Here is a 17847-nt window from a genome sequence, read left to right as displayed (position 1 = left end):
ACGAGAATTATGAAGCCTTATGCGCCTCGCCTCATCTATACGCTCTTGCCAGTATCTGTTGGCGTTGTCGGTGACAACAAGCCACAGCACCAAGACCAGCAACACTAACGACTCCATGTCCTCCATGTTTATTGTTTACTATCCGGGTCGTAAGACTACCGCTTAAAAGCTCACTGATGTCACTGTTTGCGCCGCCTAACGACATCACCTGACGTCCATCCACTTTCGCTAACTCCACCCAATGTGTCCACCCACTTCCAGCCAGCACGGTTCAGCGTGGTTGTAGTCGAAATGCAACTCCAACAGCCCCACTCAGCTCGACTCAGCCCAACTCAGCACGGCACAGCTCAGCCCAACTCAGCCGCGTTGGTAGTGGAAAAGCGGCATTAGTTCCAGTGAAGGGAAATCTTAAAGGTCATAGGCAACGGTCAGAGGTGAAATGTAGAAGATCAACTTTATTGTCGAGAAGAACGACCCAAAAAGCGAGTTCACGTTTAGGAGGTTCATTTATTTAACCACTTTCAAAATATACTTTTTTTTTTGCTGGAGAGAAACAAATTTCTAATTTGTTTGGGCTAATTTTCAACAATTCAATAGTAACATATACAAGGACATTTAATGGGGTTACCCACTGATGCGCACACACAATCCCTATAATAGAACGTGGATTCGTTTCTCATCTCATCTCTAGCTGCTTTATCCTGTTCTACAGGGTCACAGGCAAGCTGGAGCCTATCCCAGCTGACTACAGGCGAAAGGCAGGGTACACCCTGGACAAGTCACCAGGTCATCCCAGAGCTGACACATAGACACAGACAACCATTCACACCTACGGTCAATTTAGAGTCACCAGTTAACCTAACCTGCATGTCTTTGGACTGTGGGGAAAACCAGAGCACCCAGAGGAAACCCACTCGGACAACATGCAAACTCTGCACAAAAAGTCCCTCGCCAGCCACAGGGTTCGAACCCAGGCCTTCTTGCTGTGACGCGACAGCGCTAACCACTACACCACCGTGCCACCCTGTGGATTTGTTTATATTGTTAATATTAATACAAGCATTATACCATTTATGGCCTACTCTAAACATACAAACATTAATCATGTTAGTCAATAGCATGTTAGCATGCTAGCAGGTAGCCATTGCAAATCAACTTCAACTTAGTGGCCACTTTATTAGGAACACTTGTGTAACCCCATGCACAGGCATATACATTGAGCATGTCAGCCATTGTCATGTTAGCAGGCTAGCAGTTAGTATATTAGCTGTGACTAATCAACTTCAACTTAATGGCCACATTATTAGGAACACGTGTGTCTGTATAAACATGCACGTACATTTAGCATGCAAATGGCATGTGAACGGGTGGCACGGTGGTGTAGTGGTTAGCGCTGTCGCCTCACAGCAAGAAGGCCTGGGTTCGAGCCCCGTGGCCGGCAAGGGCCTTTCTGTGCAGAGTTTGCATGTTCTCCCCGTGTCCGCGTGGGTTTCCTCTGGGTGCTCCGGTTTCCCCCACACTCCAAAGACATGCAGCTTAGGTTAACTGGTGACTCTAAATTGACCATAGGTGTGAATGGTTGTCTATGTGTCAGCCCTGTGATGACCTGGCGACTTGTCCAGGGTGTACCCCGCCTTTCGCCCGTAGTCAGCTGGGATAGGCTCCAGCTTGCCTGCGACCCTGTAGAACAGGATAAAGCGGCTAGAGATAATGAGATGAGATGGCATGTGAACCATTAGCATGTTAGCATGCCCGCAGGTATCATTTTAGCAGCGACAAATTAGCTTCAGCTTAGTGGCCACTTCATTAGGAATGCTTGCGTTAGGACATACACACACACAGACATTTATCATGTTAGTCAATAGCATGTTAGCATGCTGGCAGGTAGCCATGACAAACTATCCCTTTTGTCTCATTTACACAATGATTGTACAGGATCCCTCAGGATTCTTTACTTGAAAAATTGCAAGCAAAGGTAAAAATGTTTCTCTCCAATCTTCTCCTTTTTTCTTGAGCATTGCTGGTCTGTTTCTTCTTTGACTGCTTGCTTTTGTGCTCGAATTTTGTTGGAACAGCGTCAGGTTTGAGCCTTCTCTGTCCAACACGGACACCTAAACTCTCCAACAGATGGGGATTCTTCAAAAATGAACCTCCTCCAAGTGATCGGAGCCTAGAGCGGCGTATTTACTTGGCTGCCAACCCTCTCGCTTCACATGCACAATCCACTCTCTCTGCCTCTTCTCCTCTTTTGGAAAACAGGAAAAGCTTCTTCCTGAACCGGTCCCATTGTTACAGTTCACTGCAAAACCATGCATTATGCATGGTTTTTCTTTGGAAATTCCTGAACGCACATCTGCATCAAGCCGAACGGCAATGAAAATACCCGGAAGTGGACTCAATTCAAGCGGTTTGTTTGGCTTAAATGACGTCACACGCCGAGTGGTCACGGAAATAGCCGAACAGAAATTCACCATGATCCGCACTAACTTATTTTAATTATTACTTATTAACAATACTTCTTGGGACCAGAAGAAAATTACAGAGTTTTTTTTAACATATAAAGTTTCAAATGTGCATAAAATTAAAACTGTTGCCTATGAGCTTAAATAGCATATAGTTTTTATAGCATATATAGGCATCCTATACAATTGTGTGTTTCCATGTTTGTGGTAACAGTTTGTGGAAGAACCACATATGGGAGTGATGGTCAGACATCCACAAAGTTTTGGCTAAATAGTGTATGTTTTCCATGCAAGTAATTAAGGGATTTTTTTTTTGTGTGTGTGTGCATGGTACTCAATGCATAGAATTGAAAATTAATTAAATATAGTTATAAATTAATTTATTTAATTTACTTCATCTAATTAATCTAAGCCTTTATTTAGCCCATTTACTCGTGTAATAGAATAAATAATCTCATCCTATAACATTTTCCAGTTTCATCTTCCAACCATTTGTAGAAAGCTTCAGTGGAAAAATTAAAGATATGATCCAAGAAAAGGTAGGTAGAAAACTTTTGGTTGAAAGTAATGATTCCTTGTCTCTAAAGCAAAGCATCACTGATATAATGATTTTCTCCATCCAGATATGTCCGGGATTTGAGAAAGGGATTGAAAATATTGACAAAGCTCTGGCTGCATCTGGTATTTCAATGTCTGGTTGCTTTGAAAGCTATGTAGTTAATCATCAATATTACTTCGTAATACTTATATAATACGGTGTAAAAATGCACCTTGTTCCCTAACAGTGTACTTGAAAGTGTTGCTATTTCCCAATCTAGTATATATGCCAGTAATTATCGCATAATTTTATAGACATCTGTCTTCCTGCAGAATTCACTTTTCGCACTAATCATAGTTTTAGCCTGGCTAATCAAGTATACAGATTATCTACATAGTTATTAAATACATGTTTGTTGAATCTGTATACATGTGGAAGTTAAACTTTAAGAACAAGGTAAGTTATCATTTGGCTCTATATTTTATAAGATGGCAGTAATAAAGAAAATCCAAGGACGTTTTCTGTTGATCTCCCCTGATTAATCATAAGGTCAGAAAACTACAACCCCGATTCCAAAAAAGTTGGGACAAAGTACAAATTGTAAATAAAAATGGAATGCAATGATGTGGAAGTTTCAAAATTCCATATTTTATTCAGAATAGAACATAGATGACATATCAAATGTTTAAACTGAGAAAATGTATCATTTAAAGAGAAAAATTAGGTGATTTTAAATTTCATGACAACAACACATCTCAAAAAAGTTGGGACAAGGCCATGTTTACCACTGTGAGACATCCCCTGTTCTCTTTACAACAGTATGTAAACATCTGGGGACTGAGGAAACAAGTTGCTCAAGTTTAGGGATAGGAATGTTAACCCATTCTTGTCAAATGTAGGATTCTAGTTGCTCAACTGTCTTAGGTCTTTTTTTGTCGTATCTTCTGTTTTATGATGCGCCAAATGTTTTCTATGGGTGAAAGATCTGGACTGCAGGCTGGCCAGTTCAGTACCCAGACCCTTCTTCTACGCAGCCATGATGCTGTAATTGATGCAGTATGTGGTTTGGCATTGTCATGTTGGAAAATGCAAGGTCTTCCCTGAAAGAGACGTTGTCTGGATGGGAGCATATGTTGCTCTAGAACCTGGATATACCTTTCAGCATTGATGGTGTCTTTCCAGATGTGTAAGCTGCCCATGCCACACGCACTAATGCAACCCCATACCATCAGAGATGCAGGCTTCTGAACTGAGCGCTGATAACAACTTGGGTTGTCCTTCTCCTCTTTAGTCCGAATGACACGGCGTCCCTGATTTCCATAAAGAACTTCAAATTTTGATTCGTCTGACCACAGAACAATTTTCCACTTTGCCACAGTCCATTTTAAATTAACCTTGGCCCAGAGAAGATGTCTGCACTTCTGGATCATGTTTAGATACGGCTTCTTCTTTGAACTATAGAGTTTTAGCTGGCAATGGCGGATGGTACGGTGAATTGTGTTCACAGATAAAGTTCTCTGGAAATATTCCTGAGCCCATTTTGTGATTTCCAATACAGAAGCATTCCTGTATGTGATGCAGTGCCGTCTAAGGGCCCGAAGACCATGGGCACCCAGTATAGCTTTCTGGCCTTGACCCTTACACACAGAGATTCTTCCAGATTCTCTGAATCTTTTGATGATATTATGCACTGTAGATGATGAAATGTTCAAACTCTTTGCAATTTTACACTGTCAAACTCCTTTCTGATATTGCTCCACTATTTGTCGGTGCAGAATTAGGGAGATTGGTGATCCTCTTCCCATCTTTACTTCTGAGAGCTGCTGCCACTCCAAGATGCTCTTTTTATACCCAGTCATGTTAATGACCTATTGCCAGTTGACCTAATGAGTTGCAATTTGGTCCTCCAGCTGTTCCTTTTTTGTACCTTTAACTTTTCCAGCCTCTTATTGCCCCTGTCCCAACTTTTTTGAGATGTGTTGCTGTCATGAAATTTCAAATGAGCCAATATTTGGCATGACATTTCAAAATGTGTCACTTTCGACATTTGATATGTTGTCTATGTTCTATTGTGAATACAATATCAGTTTTTGAGATTTGTAAATTATTGCATTCCTCCTACTCAAGCGAGTAGGACGCTTTTTGCTTTGCTCCTGCTTGAACTCCTCTTTTCTGCTTTTTTCACTATTTCTCTATTTTTTCTTATTTGCTTTCTTTTTACTTACATTCAACAAGTTTAGCAAGGAAGGACAGATGTTTTCTCCCATTTATACAAGATAACCTAGAAGTTAGACAAAGCAACTGACACAGAAGACTGGATTATAGCAAAATGGGGAAACCAAGGAACTCTAGTAATAAATGGACTGAGCTTGAAAAAAGAATTTCTAGCCTGGAATCTATGATTAATGCCCGTCTATTAAGGATTGAAGGAAGTCCAGCTGCTGATACCGCTAAGGGGAATGCGGGGAATGTTCAGCATCTGAATGATGGGAACTTGGATGAATCAGTTGACTTCACAAAGCAAAATGTGAGTACTGATTGCTGGAAAAGACAAGGTGCTAGACTCAAAAACAAAAGGGCATTAACTTCAACTCCATTGCAGTCTGATGCCCTCAGACCTACAGTCTATGAATACCACCTGGCTGAAAACTACAGATATACACAGGCCATTACACTCCAGAACAGATTTCAGTGCCTTACAGACATGGAACCAGTAGTTCCTAGAAAGTGGCAGAATTTGAATAACAAAAATAAAGCTCGCAGTAGAGGTAGAAAGCAGCCGCCAACACCTGTTAATCCTACAAACCTTGTTGTGGGTGATTTCACTGTGAAACATATTGGAGGAGAGTCCATGGTTGTGTGCTGTTTTCCTCACGCTTCCATCTCAGAGACTACAGACAACATTTCAAAAATGCTGTCAAACTACAAATCAATTAAACGCATTATTGTGCATGTTGGAGCAAATGATGTTTTCAGGGAACAGCTCACTGTGAGGAAATCTTTCAAAGACATTTTTTCTGCCCTAAACGGACTTGGAAAGCCTTTTTTTATCAGTGGTCCATTACCAGGATCTGTGATCGGCAATTAAGGGTTTTCCCGACTGCTCAGTCTCAACACCTGGCTTGCAAAGACATGTTTTTCCTCTGGCATTAATTTTATTGACAACTTTAACCTTTTCTGGAAACGCAAAGCCTTTTTCAACCCAAATAGCACAGAACTCAGCTGGACTGGTGCCAAAGTCTTGGCAGACCATTATCAACACTCTGTCCACCATTCCATGCCGACCTTGGGTACACTCTCTGATAAGCGCTCTGTAGCTGCACTGAAAGGAGTTAACAACACTGATATGAACTCTGTTCGGGTACAAACTGAACCTCCCAGGGACATCAACAAAGACTCAAAAACAGTACGGAAACACACTGCTGAGGTTCAAACTCAAGCAGTGAATCTGCAGGTAGAAAGAAGCGGGACTAACGCTCACTCTGATGGATTACAAACTGAAAAAATGATAAACAACCTCAAACATACAGATGATTCACAACATTCCAGGAAATGTCCAATCTCAGTTCCCATTCTCAGTGGAGTCAAGCAAAACTCCTTGTCATCAATGAAGGCAACTAAGCCCCCAGCAACTACAGAGGATCATGCTGACTCATCTGCCCCCAATACAGTTCAGGAAAATGATCAGAGGGTGGATCTATCACCACACACATCCCCGTCACTTTCCAAGGCTAGCAACATGATATCTGAGCTAACAGGTAAGCTGGCAGAACTATCAGAAAGACAATTAGATAAACAAGCATCACCACAACCTCCTGAGACTGGCAATAGGCAATCACCAACAACAACAGTGGATGTAACCCCAAGCCCCTCTGTATCTCCTTCATCCCCCAGACTGCGTTTTCCTGAGAAAATGGAGAGACTATTGTCTTTAAGCCGAGTGTCTTTGGCAAGCCCAAGTGGACACTCAAATCAAGTACCATACACAGAGCTGTCTCATGGTCAGGCCTTGTGTACCCCAATATCTTTAATGATATATCCTACTGCTACAGCACCCAAGAAACGGAGGGCACCACCTCCCCCTGGGATTACAGATAAGACTCAAGGACCATGTGCACAGCTACAGTTCACCGGCAGCAGTGAAGACCTTCATGTTGGAACGGACAGATATAATCTGGGTCCAGATGGTAGTTTTGAAAATAAGCTGGGACCCACGACGTACTTTTCTATTCCTGTGCTAACAAGAAGGAGAGGTGTTCTTATTCATCCTATCAATGGGGTAAACTTGTCAAATCTCCTTCCAGTTCCAAAACAACCACAGAATGCTTCTGTGGAAATTATCCCCACATTCACTGTAAAACTAGCTCTTCAGAATGTAAGATCACTTAATAAGCCTTTTTTAATTAATGACTTCATCGGTACACACAAACTGGATTTTATGCTTCTTACTGAAACTTGGCTTGAACAATCAAGTAGCTCTATTACTCTTATTGAAGCAACTCCCCCACTCTTTGATTTCATGAGTGTTGGAAGAGCCAGTAAACGGGGAGGAGGAATAGCAAATATATACAAGGCATGTTTTCAGTACAAACAGACAACTCTTGGTGATTTTACATCTTTTGAATACCTAAGTACAATCCTAAAATGTTCTTCTAACATATTAGTGGTGACTATTTACAGACCACCAAGACTTTCTGCACCACTGTTCCTAGAGGAGTTTGGGGAACTGTTGTCAAATATTTGTTTAGAGTTTGACAATCTTATTATTTCTGGGGATTTTAACTTCCATGTTGATAATCCAGATAACACGTATGCAAATGAATTTCTTACACTGATTGATGCCTTCAACCTAACACAACATGTACAAGGGCCAACACACTCCCATAGCCACACCCTCGACCTTGTCATCACTATGGGTCTTAATGTATCTACTAGTGTCATGGACCTGGGTATATCTGATCATTTCTGTGTTTTCTTTGATGTTTCCATTTCCCCTCACTTTCAAAACAAGTCTGTGACTGTAAAAAAGAGGGTAATTACCAATGGCACAGCAACTCTTTTTGAGCAGGCACTCTCAGAACTCCCATGTCAATCTTCAGATTGTGCAGATGATCTAATGGAAATTTTTAATTCAAGAATGAATCATATTATGGATGCTATTGCTCCTTTAAAAACCAAAAGAGTCATAGACAAAGGAAAAGCACCCTGGAAACTAAATCCAACAGTTAAAATGTTAAAGAGGGAATGTAGAAAGTCTGAAAGAAAATGGCATAAATCTAAACTCCAGATTCATTATCAAATCTACAAAGGGATGTTATGTAAATACAACTTAGAAATTTCTAAAGCAAGACAGTCTTTTTTGCTGACATTATTAATAGGAATATCAATAATACCCGTGTGCTATTTTCTACAGTTGAAAAGCTAACAAACCCATCAAAACAAATGCCTTCTGAATTTCTCTCAGTTAATACATGCAACGACTTTGCATCTTTTTTCAAAGGAAAGATTGATAAAATACGTATGAATATAGCCACACAGGTGCAAACACTTCAAAATCTGGAACCATTGGATAAAGAGAGAGGGGGTCATAATACAATGTCAACATTTAGTTTAATTGATGTTGAGACTCTGAGAAAAACAGTACAAAGTCTCAGCTCCTCCACATCTGAACTGGACATTTTACCTACAGTCTTTTTCAAATCTGTTCTTCACCTAATATCAGACGAGGTACTTCAGATTATCAACACCTCCTTATGAACTGGCATGTTTCCCTCATCTCTGAAAAAAGCAGTTGTAAAACCCCTACTGAAAAAGAATAACCTAGATGTCTCAGTACTCAACAACTACAGGCCCATATCCAATTTGCCATTCGTTGGTAAAATAATTGAAAAAATTGTTTTTAATCAATTAACTGCCTTCCTGACATTAAACGGATGTTTTGATAAGTTTCAGTCAGGTTTTCGTGCCAATCATAGCACTGAAACAGCTCTTACTAAAGTCATGAATGACCTACGTCTTAATTCTGATGCTGGTAAAATATCAGTCTTGGTGCTTTTAAACTTAAGTGCTGCATTTGACACGGTAGATCATTCCATACTGTTACATCGACTGGAGCATTGGGTTGGATTTACTGGTATAGTAATCAACTGGTTAAAATCCTACCTACAACAAAGATTTTTTTATGTGGCCATTGGAGGCCACAGTTCATCACCCATGTCCTTGAACTGTGGGGTTCCCCAGGGCTCAATCCTGGGACCATTACTATTCAACCTTTATATGCTCCCACTTGGACAAATTATTAAGAATAACTCAATAAACTTCCATAGCTATGCAGATGACACTCAGCTTTACTTAGCTATATCACCTAATGACTATGCCCCTCTTGAGTCTCTTCATAGATGCATTGACCAAATTAACAAATGGATGTCTCACAATTTTCTTCAGCTGAACGCAGATAAAACTGAAGCAATTATATTTGGCAAAAAGGAGGAAAGGCTTAGGATTGCCACTGTTCTTGAAACTAAGGGGCTTAAAGCAAAGGATACTGTCAAAAACCTTGGTGTCCTTATTGACAGCGAACTTAACTTCAACAGTCATATGAAAGTGGTAAAAAAGTCTGCATTCTATCACCTAAAAAACATTTCTAAACTCAGGGGTCTCATGTCAAAACATGATCTAGAAAAACTTATTCATGCTTTCATCTCCAGTAGGGTTGATTACTGCAATAGCCTTTTCACAGGTCTTCCAAAAAAGACCATCAAAGAGCTTCAACTAATCCAAAATGCAGCAGCAAGGGTTCTTACAAGAACAAAAAGGGTAGTCCATATCACTCCAATCCTAAGGTCTCTGCACTGGCTCCCAGTGAGCTATAGAATTGACTTTAAAGCATTACTTCTTCTATTTAAAACATTAAATGGGATGGGACCCAGCTACCTACTGGATATGTTTCAATTATATGCACCAACTAGGTCTCTAAGGTCACAGGAGAAAAACTTGCTAGTAATACCAGCTGTCAAAACGAAGTGTGGTGAAGCAGCCTTTAGTTGCTATGCTGCTAAGCTTTGGAACCAACTTCCAGATGATATTAAAAATGCTCCTACTGTTGTTAGTTTTAAATCTAGGCTCAAGACAAAGCTGTTTGCAGATGCTTTCACTTGATTAATTTTTACCTAAAGTGTAATTAATTTCCTTTAATATAACTTCTTTTAATTTTGATTTTAATGATTTTACTTTCTTTATTTTAATTTATTTTTAATCTTGGATTTTAATGATTTTACTTTTAATTTAATTCTTTGTTACTGTTCTTATGCTTTTATTTTTTGTGAAGCACATTGAATTGCCTGTGTGTATGAAATGCGCTATACAAATAAACTTGCCTTGCCTTCCGTTGTTATTTACAATTTGTACTTTGTCCCAACTTTTTTGGAATCGGGGTTGTATTTTACACACCAGATACACATGACTATACAACAAAAATAAACCACTATTTTGCACTATTTTTGACACTGATTATATTTTTGAATTATCTGTAGGATCCTGTAAAATTATTGCTGCCTGATAACTGAATGGAATGGAAGTAACTGATATTTTTGTTCACATAAAGAGTTCATTTTTAAAGGCCCTGCTCTTATCTTTTATTTAACAGATACCATACGGCTGGATCCTTATGTATATTTGAACGTCTCTCTGACTGACCCACCTATTGTGTTTGACAATGGCTTTGAATTAAATGTAAAGGTATGACAAATAATTCCTTTTCAAACATGATGTCACTCACAAAACAGTTACACAGAATTTCTTAATTGGATCTGTGGATTATGATTATATATTCTGCTTTTCCAGGAATATTAACTGAACCCAGACCTTAGAGTTGAACAGCTTAAATGCAATTTAAAATTGTTCTCCTATTTATGCACCAAGGCTTAGTTAATCAATGCACATAATATACATCCCTTTTATTCTTTATAAACTGTCTATCAAATTATAGACAAAGAAGCAGGACACATTAATTTTACACTAACCATTTTGTGATTAATATAATGTTTTTGTTGTTTGTTTCTTTATAACAGGGTGAATTTTACAGTATCAGCTCTCCTTCTGAGCCACCATTTTCTCCCAACCATTTTAATCTTCCATGGCAGGCAGATTACATGCTGTCAGTGGGTATGTCTGAGTTCTGTGTAAACTCAGCAGCATTTGCCTATCATAGTTCTGGAGTGTTGAACATCACCATCAATGATGGCATGGTGAGGATATAATCTTAAAAAAAAAATTCTTCATCTTAGTATAAAACAATTCCTGTTTACAAACCCCATTTCCAGAAAAGTTGGGATATTTTCCAAAATACAATAAAAAACAAAAATTTGTGATTTGTTAATACACATTAACCTTTATTCAACTGCCAAAAGTACAAAGAAAAGGTTTTCAATGGTTTTATTGATGAACTTAATTATATTTTGTAAATTTTAACAAAGTTAGAATTTAATGCCTGCAACACACTCAAAAAAAGTTGTGACAGAGGCATTATTACCATGGTGTTACATCACCTTTCCTTTTAATAACATTTTTTAATCGTATGGGATTTGAGGATAGTAATTGTTGCAGTTTTGCAATTGGAATTTTTGTCTATTCTTGCTTGATACAAGACTTCAACTGCTCAACAGTCAGTAGATGCCATTGTTTGATTCTCTTCTTCATGATGTACCATATAGTCTCAATAGGAGACAGATCTGGACTGGCAGCAGGCCAGTCAAGTACATGCACACTTTGTCTATGAAGCCACACTGTTGTAGCCCATGCGGAATGAGGCCTGGCATTGCCCTGCTGAAATAAGCATGGACTTCCTGGGAAGAGACGTCGCTTTAATGGCAACATACTGTGTATTTCTCTCTAAAATCCCAACATATGCCTCCATGTCAATGGTACTTTCACACACATGTAACTCACCCATGCTGTGGGCAGTGAGGCACCCCATACCATCACAGATGCTGGTTTTTGCACCTTTCTCTGATAACAAACTGGATGGTCATATTCATCTTTGGTTCTGAGAACTCGACGTCTGGTTTTCCCGAAAACAAGATGAAATGTGGACTCATCTGACCACAGCACACATTTTCACTGTCTTTTAGTCTATTTGATATGAGTTCGGGCCCAGCAAAATCGGCATAGAATTGATGAATGGCTTCTTCCTTGCGTAGTACAGTTTCAGGTTGCATTTCTGGATGCAGAGGCAGACTGTGTTAAGCAACAATGGTTTTCCGAAGTACTCCCAAGCCCATGTGGCTATATTTGTCACATTAGCAAGACAGTTTCTCAGGCTTTCTAATGGCCTGAAGGTCATACACATTCAACAGTGGTTTCTGACCTTGTCCTTTCTGCACTGTTGTGACTCTTTTCACAATATTATGTGCTGTAGATTCTGAAAGACCTAAATTCTCTGCAATCTTGCATTGAGAAATGTTCTTTTTGAATTGACTAACAATTCTCTCATGACTTTTGGCACAATGGAGTGAGCCATGACCTATCCTTACTTGCAAAAACTGAGCCTTTGTTGCATGCTCCTTTTACACTCAATCATGATCCAAATTAACTTGCTTATTGTGGAAACTTCCAAATGGTGTTACTTCCAAAATGGTGTTACTTGAATATGCTATAATCCTTTCAGTCTTTGCCTCTGTCCCAACTTTTTTGAGTGTGTTGCGGGCATCAAAGTCTAACTTTGTTTTTATTTACAAAATACAATTACACTGCAAAAACTGTTGCCTAGATCTAACTCAATAAAAATAAGGTAACATTTTCCAACCACTTTTTGTAAGTTTAGTCAACTAATGGTATTTTTGAGTAAGGAGAACTTAATAATATGCATTTCAATGTATGCAAAAAGATTAAGTTGCGTTTACAGAAAAAGCCAAGAAATTGAGTAAAATCAATGTAAAAAACATCTGCATATTAAACACACAAGACTTAATTAAAATAAGTAACATTTAAATGAAAAAATAATTTTTATACTCTATTTTATTAATTTTGACAAATTTACCCTTTCTTTGGTTTATTATTCGTCACATGCACACTTCAAGCACAGTGAAATTCATCCTCTGCCTTTAACCCATCTGAAGCAGTGAACACATGCACACACCCAGAGCAGTGGGCAGCCCAGAGCACCCGGGGAACAGTCAAGGGGTCAGTACCTTGCTCAAGAGCACCTCAGCCCAAGGCCGTCCCACGTCAACCTAACTGCATGTCTTTGGATTGTGGGGGAAACCGGAGCACCCGGAGGAAACCCACGCAGACACGGGGAGAACATGTAAACTCCACACAGAAAGGCCCTCGCTGGCCGCTGGGTTCGAACCCGGAACCTTCTTGCTGTGAGGTGACCGTGCTAACCACTACACCACCATGCCACCCATGAAAATGGAAACTGCTTAAAATAATTAGTTAGCATAATAATAAAAAAATCAAGACATTAAATTCCAACCTTTATTAAATCATTACCATATCAAAACAGTGGCAATGAGCTGGACAGTATGAATAGTCAACATCCATATTTAGTGCATAGAATGCATGACCTCAACTTTTTAAAGTGCTGCGTAGAACACCTTCACAGTACAGTTTTCTTTCTTTAACCGTATACATATTATTAAAACATTTTCACAAGCCATATCCAAACCGTGTCAATAAGCTGGACAGTATTAATCGTCAAGAACATCAGTATTTAGTGCATACAAGAATGCATGACCTCAGATTATTATGTGCTGCTTAGTAGAACATTCAGAGTATAGTTTTTTTTTACTGTGTACATCATATTAAAGCATCTTAACTTAAACAACTCACAGATCCACATTCAGGAACATTCGACAGTGAAGCCTGCCTACCCGGGCTTGTTCTTCAGTTGCTGCAGGTGGGCGGGTCGTGACGTTTTATGTCTGATATAAACATTTAAACTGAGTTTTGTTAAATCAATTTATGCTGAAGTCCAATAAATTAATTTTATCACATAAAAAAGTAAGTTATGAAAATATTCACAGTTTTTACTTATAGATAACTCAAAAAACTAAAAAAGAAAAATAAATTGATTTATTGGAATAAATATACTTTTAAAATAAAGTAAAATGGACAATACCACTGAAAGACTTCTTACAGTGTAAGTTGGTCAGTAAAACTATTGAAAATCTTTTCTTTGTACTTATAAAGGTTCACACGAATTAACAAATCACTTTGTTGCATTTTGGAAAATAACTTTTCTGTAGATGGGGTTTGTATCTTCAATGGGGAAATTACAAAACAATAATGGGTATTATTACAATGGATAAAAAAAGTCTCAACACCCCTGCTTTTTGTGATAGAAAAATAAAAATAAAACCAAGATACATCATGTCAGGTCTTTCCCCACTCTTAATGTGACATAGCTACTAAAAAATAAAAACAGAATGATTCCCATTAACTAATAAACTAACAGTAAAACAAATACAGCATTCACTCTTTTGGGGTCAAAGTGTACCAACTTAGGACATCTTGATTTAGCAGTTTTATTTCAAGAGCTATCAAATTACAAAGTAATATTTTGTGTACTGCCCTCTTCAAGTCAATCCACAGGTTTTCAATAGGATTTAGATTGAGGCCCTGACTCAATCAAAATGTTGATCATCTTCTGAAGCCAGTCCTTTGGTGACTGAGCTTTGTGCTTTGGGTCATTATTGTTCTGGAAGTGGAAATTTATACTTGTCTTTAGCTGTCTAACAGAGGCCTGCATGATTTTTTGGAGCTATTCATGATCTTGACAAGAGTCTCAGTCCCAGCCAAAGAGAAGCAGTCCCATAGCATGATGCTGCCACCACCATGCTTCACTGTGGGCTTGGGGTTCTTTGGGTGATAAAACTAGTATTGATTTTACACCAAACATATCTTTTAGAAGTACGTCCAAAATGTTCTGTCTTGGTCTCATCATACCATGTCACCATTATACCACATGGTTTAGGGTGATATAGGTGGGCCTGGATGTTTTTTTTTTATTTTATTTTACTCCCAGAATCACTTAATTGGTAACAGGTCTATGATAATTACTTTTGAACATGAGTTTGAATGTGATTGGCTAATTCTGAGCAAAGTCACATGCCTCATTATAAAGCCTGCAATATTAATACAGTTGTGGTCAGAAGTTTACATACAGTGACATGAATGTCATCTTGGATATGAATGTCATGACAATATTTGGGCTTTCAGTAATTTCTTTGAACTGTTCTTTTTCTGTGGCAGAAGGTACAGCATACATCTTTAATTAAAAAAAAACCACTAGAATTTGGTGCACAAGTTTTAATTTTCTTTGGGTTTTTTGAAATCAACACAGGGTCAAAATTATACATACAGGGTCAGAAATATACAGCACAACTAATATTTGTGTAAAATGTCTCTTCGCAAGATTCACCTTGACCAAACATTTTTGTTTACCATGAACAAGCTTCTGGCAGAATTCTGGTTGGATATTGCATGACTCTTCATGATAGAATTGGGAGAGTTCAATTAAATTTTATTTATTTTTATTTATTTTTTCTTGGCATGGACTTGACTTATAAGCACAGTCCATATATTTTCAATAGGGTTGAAGTCAGGACTTGTTTTAAGCTTAATGTTAGCCTGGTTTATCCTCCACAACCAGCTCTGATGCGTGTTTGGGTTCATTGTCCTGTTGTAAGTCCCAAATTGTGTTAAAATTTTTGATGGTTTATGTTGAAGAATTCTGAGGTAGTCCTCCTCCTTCATCATTCCATCCACTTTGTGCAATGAACCAGTTCCACTGGCAGCAAAACAGCCCCAGAGCATGATGCTGCTACTACCATCACCACCACCACCAGCTGGTACAGTGTTCCTCTGTACATGGTGGTCATTGTGGCCAAACAACTCAATCTTTGCCTCATCTGACCATATAGCTTTCCTCCAGAAGGCTTTCTTCTTTGTCTGTGTGGTCAACTTCAAATTTTAGTTAAGCTTGAAGATGTCAATTTTGGAGCAGGGGGTTAGTTTTTGGATAGCAGCCTCCTAGTCCATGGTGATGTAAAACTCACTGAACTGTAGATAGGCATCCATCAGTGTCCAGTTCATGGTAGGGCTGTGCCCTGATGGTTCCCAGGTTGTTCCTGACCATCTAAACCAATTTCCTTTCAACTGAGGGTGACAGTTTGGGTTTTCTTGAAGCAAAGTGGCTTGGCAAAGTGACTACACCTCAAAATAACTTGGATACAATTATTTGAATTGATCTTGGAATTTGCAGTTGTGTAGAAATGGCTCCAAGAGACATTCTGGAGTTGTGCACATCTGCGATCCTCTTTCTCAGATCTGCACTGAGCTCCTTGGACTTTCCCATTATATTGAGTGTTGGTCAATCCAATGACTGCTGTAAACAAACCATTTTTATGAAGGTACAGAGAATCTACCAGCTGTAATCAATCATGATCACTAACATGAAGTTAAGAGACCTTGGCTGTGGCAAGATAAAATGGCCCTTTTCCACTACCCTTTTTCAGCTCACTTCAGCCCACTTCAGCCCGACATGGCTCGCGTTTCGACTACCTCAGAGCAGCACGACTCAGCTCGCTTCAGCCCTACCCAGCACCCAAAACTCGCACGGTTTTGGAGTAGGGCTGAAGCGAGCCAAACCGAGCCGAGTGGGGCTAGGGGCTTGAGGAGACACTCCCCTGTGCACTGATTGGTGAGGAGGAGTGTCCTCACACACCCACACACTCCCCGCAAGCACGCTGGGATCTGTAAACACCGTAAACCTGGAAGAATTACGAGAATTTCTGAAGCCTTATGCGCCTCGCCTCATCTATACGCTCTTGCCAGTATCTGTTGGCGTTGTCGGTGACAACAAGCCACAGCACCAAGACCAGCAACACTAACGACTCCATGTCCTCCATGTTTATTGTTTACTATCCGGGTCGTGAGACTACCGCTTAAAACAGGGGTCACCAAACTTTTTTCTCTGGGGGCCACATTGTTGTTCCTGACTGTGATGGGGGCCGGGGTCGGGTCAGCTATATCACATAGAATTGTATGACCCAGACAAATATGACCACCAGCAGGCCTCATTGTGTAGTAGAGATTACTAGCCTGGCACGGCCATCCCCACTACTATATCCATACTACTATATCAACACTTGATTCCTGGCACATATTTGTTTACCTTTACTAGTGGTTTGCAAAAGTAGTAATCAAGTCTTCACACTTTGTTTTAATTTGAAATACCACTGATATTCCATTTATTTATTTTCTAATAAAAATAATATCAAAGCTGTCAAGGTAAGAAACATCTGCCTATTTGAGGTGATTGACACTGGCAAAGGTGAGTGGAAAATTATAAATTGTAGGTAGGCCTGTTGATATTATTAATAATATAAATAATAATTGTATGCAGCACTTAATAAAGGTCAAATAAATAGGCCTATAAAATAAATACATTTTAAAAAAACAGTGAAATTATAATAATATGAGCAATGGATCAATAGATCACAGCAGTTGTGCTGTGTCCTGCACGTCATTGCTCTCATCCATGGCCAAAGCAAAAAACTCGAATTCTGACGCTTTCTCATTCAGCTGGTCATACACGTTGTCCCCCAAATCTTTGGTTCGCCTGGTCATAGTAGGTGCGGAGAGACTCACCGCATTGAGCGCATCCTTCTTGTCGGGACACGCCTCCTCGGCCACAGCAAGCATGCATACTTTAACAATTTCCCCATCAGTAAACGGCTTTCCATGGGTAGCTAGTAGGTGAGCTACCTTATAGCTAGCTCAGACAGCAGCCTGGTTGATCTGGGTTTGGGGAAGGAATACATTCTGTTGTGCAGCCAGTCCGCA

General features: G+C 39.4%; 1 protein-coding gene across 1 annotated transcript in view; it reads left to right on the top strand.

Annotated features, from left to right (window-relative positions):
• Window positions 1-17847, top strand: part of bpifcl (BPI fold containing family C, like) — a 45275-nt gene that overhangs the window by 15652 nt on the left and 11776 nt on the right. Inside the window, exons 6-9 of the mRNA XM_060931703.1 lie at window positions 2938-3001; window positions 3086-3143; window positions 10646-10737; window positions 11070-11246. Coding sequence (XP_060787686.1) covers window positions 2938-3001; window positions 3086-3143; window positions 10646-10737; window positions 11070-11246 — 391 coding nt within the window. The remainder of the gene's footprint in view (window positions 1-2937; window positions 3002-3085; window positions 3144-10645; window positions 10738-11069; window positions 11247-17847) is intronic.

Source organism: Neoarius graeffei, chromosome 10, assembly GCF_027579695.1.
Source record: "Neoarius graeffei isolate fNeoGra1 chromosome 10, fNeoGra1.pri, whole genome shotgun sequence".
In the NCBI taxonomy this organism is placed as follows: domain Eukaryota; kingdom Metazoa; phylum Chordata; class Actinopteri; order Siluriformes; family Ariidae; genus Neoarius; species Neoarius graeffei.
Note: the sequence above shows the minus strand (reverse complement) of the source record. Positions and strands in the feature narration are given on the sequence as shown.